This window comes from Gobius niger (genome assembly GCF_951799975.1).
Source record: "Gobius niger genome assembly, chromosome: 23".
NCBI lineage: Eukaryota > Metazoa > Chordata > Actinopteri > Gobiiformes > Gobiidae > Gobius > Gobius niger.
This window is the reverse complement of record NC_136874.1, coordinates 9606081-9610157: the sequence shown is the minus strand read 5'-3', so window position 1 is coordinate 9610157 and position 4077 is coordinate 9606081. Positions and strand designations below refer to the sequence as shown.

Genomic DNA, 4077 nt, shown 5'->3' with positions numbered 1-4077 from the left:
GTTTACATCCTTTCTAGCTCTTTTGTAAAATAAATATTTCTAAACCTGTACTGTTTTTTTTTATTGATGTATTTGTGTGATCTACAAAAATATGACTATATAGCACCAGTATAACGCTTTAAAGGCCATTTAACGTGCAGAGATGCATGGAAGAGTCAGGTAAACAAGGAAATGAAGGTGGGTTAATGTACTGTATGTCTATGATAATAGCCTCGATGCTTCACCATTTACGCACAGTCGCGCTCCTCAAACACACATAACAGAGTGTTTACGGAGTGGCCTGAGGTTACAGAGAAAGATAAACACAGCCACAGCATAAACACCAGAGTAAAGCTGGCTCTACATAAGATTGAAGTATGATTATGATATAAGTATTTGGATGAGGTTTGATTCTACAAAATTACAAAAATGAAGACCTTATGAATTTACAAATAAATTAAAAAATAGGAAATAAAAAAATAAGGCCTTCATACGTTATGCAGATAAGTCCACTACGTTTTAGCTGTGCGCACGTCACGTGACACGACGCACCTGTGAAGCGAGTAGCAGCGGTAATACTGGAATAAACCTGGGTAAGTGCGACTTTGTAACATTCCTCAACAAATCAGCATTTAACTTGTAATATAAGTAATTATTTAGAAATACATTTTACATATTTTTTTATGTAAATTATGTAAATTTCACACTGAAAAGCGCACGCTGAAGCCTCAATGCTAGCTCAGAATGGCTACTGCTAATAAATAATAGTACTTGGTTTGTTCATTGTCAGTTTGGATGAAGAACCCAAACATGGTCAAAACATACATAAACAGACAGAAAGGCACATGTTCCTCCTAAAAATAAACATAAACATTTGATAATGTTTTCCAGGGTTTTCCATGGGCCTTTATACTGTTTTAAACATGTTTATTTTCTTCTGTACTAGTTACTGTATAGACAAAAAAGTGAATTTATATAGTGAATTTGCAGCTCAACTCCTTTACTCTCCCTGCTTTTAGGTCTGACTGGACTGTGTTGTGATCAGGTAAGACATTTATGCTAGTTAACATAGCTGAACACCAAAAGGATTAAATTACAAGCTTTTTATTTGTATTTCTGGACAAAGGATACACTTAAGTATAATACAATTAACGAGTTCACAATACTGCGGCTCGGCACTCACACAATGAGTAAAGCTGTGTCCATGTCGACTCAAGTGACCCTTGAGCTTGTGCCAGGAAATATTATTCACACATGAACTAAGTTTAAAGAACACAGGTGGGGTAAGGTTTTCAAACAAAGGCGAGTTAGAGCTTCCCTGTGGGTGGGGAAGACTGGAAGAGCACAGAAGTGGACCAGGAAACACTATGGCGCATTTAAAGCTTGGACTGATAAGGACACGGCAGCCAAACGTGAGTACAACTTCTATTTTGATCTCAAATCTGTATTTTCCGAGGTTAATTATAGCCAGTGTGTAATCACAATTAAAATAAATACAACTTGAACTCAAAGTGTACTCTGCAGAGCTTTCGACCTCTCATACATTGCCTCTCAACTTTAATGAGAGCAGATTGCACTGGCAGCATTACAGGAAGCTGCCAACAAGCCAGAATGCCATAAGCGCTGTCATGTCCTGGGAGATGCTCACAGTACTTCTCACTGTTGATAAGTGAAGAAGAACACTATTTTCCGTGTTTCATTTAGTTCCTACTGAGTTTGTGTAATAGTTGTAACAGTCCTGTGCCCTGTTGTTTTCCCCTCCTCTCACTCATCCATCTCTCCTTCCCCTGTAATTGCCAGTGATATGACAGCTGAGGGATAATTATTTTGCTTGCAGCTTCAGTTCTCCTTACTAGTGTTTTCTATAACATAGGGTCACTACAAAATGGGATTTAAATGTGTGTGTTTTTTTGGTTGGTGTTACTAAAAAAAATAATGGAGTTCTTATATCAAACGATAGAAAGCATGTTTCAGTCACTCATTACTCACTTTTGTATTAGCAGCATGTCAATTTTTTTCTGTTTTCTTATAGCAAAGACCTCGCCATGACAAACCAGAGTGAAAGGTGCACAGATGTGGATGAATTGATGAAGCGTTACTTTCTGCCTGTGGGCTACTCGCTGGTCTTCATTGGGGGCGTGCTGGGGAATATGGCTGCCTTGATCGTATATGTGTTTAAGTTCCGTCCATGGAAGAGCAGCAGCATCATTATGGTCAACCTGGCACTCACAGACTTCCTGTTTGCCTTGAGCATGCCCTGCTTGGTTTATTACTACAGCAATGGAGACCAGTGGACACTTGGAGACTTTATGTGTCGCTTCACACGTTTCATTTTTCACTTTAACTTGTATGGGAGCATTATGTTCCTGACATGTATTGCTCTGTTTAGGTATGTAGTAGTGGTGTGGCCCCTGTGGGCCTCTCGGGTGCAGGAGAAGCACTGGGGCATCATAGCGTGTGCTGTTGTGTGGATGGTTGCTGCAGCAGAGATTGTCCCAGTTCTTACTGTGATCGATATGAAGGAAGGAGAAGATAATCAGACCTACTGCCTGGACTTTGCCAGCACCACTGACGTCAGTGACATTCGTCTGTACAGTTTGCTCATCACTGCCTTTGGATTTGTGCTTCCTTTCCTGGTGGTCTGTATCTGTTACATTCGGATTGTGGTGCATCTGCGTAAAGGGCCACATACCAGCAGCGTCTCTCGGAGGCGGGCGCGCCGCGTCATCATCCTCATTCTGGTGGTGTTTGTGCTGTGTTTTCTGCCCTATCACGTCCTGCGTGTTCTGCGCATCGAAACGCGCAACATGCCACACCTGTCATGTACCGTCAGAAACACGGTGCATGCAGCATACATCATCTCCAGACCTGTGGCTGCCTTCAACACCTTCTTCAACTTGGCTCTGTACACTCTGTCAGGAGATGCATTCAGAAAGGCCTTTATCAGTCTCCTCTGCTGCCAGTGCAGGCAGAGAAAGAGCATCTCACTGGTGAACCTCGCTATCATCAGCCGGCCCTGCAGTGAGGTTCCTGTGGAGTAACTGCGCAACACTTCATGTCCCAGAGCTGCGGAAGCCATAAACAAACTGGACGATTACAGGAACTTGTGACTGAACTGGGGTCTTAGTAAACCTTAACTCTTGAAGAAGTTCTATGTCATTAAACGAGTAATGTGTTAATACTTTGAGTGACAGAGTTTATGGAGGACATATGGAAGAGCATTTGTTTGATGTGCTTGTGATTAGAGATGTTTGCACACTGTGCCAATGTAGTATTTATATTTCTTTTTTAATCTATTTTATTTTTATTTGGAAAGATCAAATGAGTATACGTATTGTTACGTATCTCATATTGTTATTTCATTGGTGTCTTAGTCCCACAAACATTCAGTACACACATTCAGTACAACTTAATATTCCTTTTTGCTGAGTATTTTCTGTTCAGTTGTGGCTTCTCTCGTTTTAAAGCTGTTTCCCCCCCCCCCCCCCCCAAGCTCTACAAATACGGGATTTGCAGATCCATATTTTTGAGCCACAATAAAAAAGGTCTAAAAATAAAAGCACAAATATCACCAGGAATGATTTTCTGCTTTTGTCTCTCCAGTTTGTGAAGATGATTTTACATCCCAACAATACCCCCAGCAGCTACTGATCTGTGAAAGACTGAAGGTTGTATCAGAGTGCTTACCCCTCAGAGCACATGCTGTGCCCTTTCAGGTATTAACAAGGCAGCTCATTTTCAAAGTCCACACCTTACTGTCTGTTTTGTCTTCCGGCTTGAAGGAAAAAAAGACAGAGAAGCATTTCCAGTGACCCCTTTTTTTTTTTTTTTATGAAACATATTTCTCATCCAAACTATTTTCCTAATTTATTGGGGGCCACTTTGCATTATACAGTATTAGTTTAATGCTCAGTATACAACTGTCATGTCATATGAATGTACTTTGATAACAATGCAAATGCTGGCTCATCATTATACTCTTTGGCTCCATGTGCTCAGTAAAATACCATAGCAGCTGATAAAAGAGCTATTTTAGTCTTTGGACATAACCATCTCTCCTTCTTTCCCACGGATCTCCTCGTGCTTAGTTTCCATTTT

General features: G+C 40.6%; 1 protein-coding gene and 1 long non-coding RNA gene across 2 annotated transcripts; one reads left to right on the top strand and one right to left on the bottom strand.

The window, feature by feature from the left end:
- Positions 1–1799: 1799 nt before the first annotated feature.
- On the top strand, positions 1800–3357 carry oxgr1a.1 (oxoglutarate (alpha-ketoglutarate) receptor 1a, tandem duplicate 1). Its single transcript, XM_079581884.1, has one exon. The coding sequence runs from the start codon at positions 2025–2027 to the stop codon at positions 3018–3020; it is 996 nt and encodes a 331-aa protein (XP_079438010.1). The 5' UTR covers positions 1800–2024; the 3' UTR covers positions 3021–3357.
- Positions 3358–3464: 107 nt separating this feature from the next.
- On the bottom strand, positions 3465–3902 carry LOC306981770. Its single transcript, XR_013794145.1, has 2 exons — positions 3793–3902; positions 3465–3747 (listed from the first exon to the last, which is right to left on the bottom strand). It is a non-coding gene; the product is annotated as an uncharacterized lncRNA (long non-coding RNA).
- Between the last annotated feature and the right edge of the window lie 175 nt (positions 3903–4077).

Coding starts and splice junctions, on each gene's coding strand:
- oxgr1a.1 (XM_079581884.1), top strand. CDS start 2,025: ATGACAAACCAGAGTGAAAGGTGCACAGATGTGGATGAATTGATGAAG.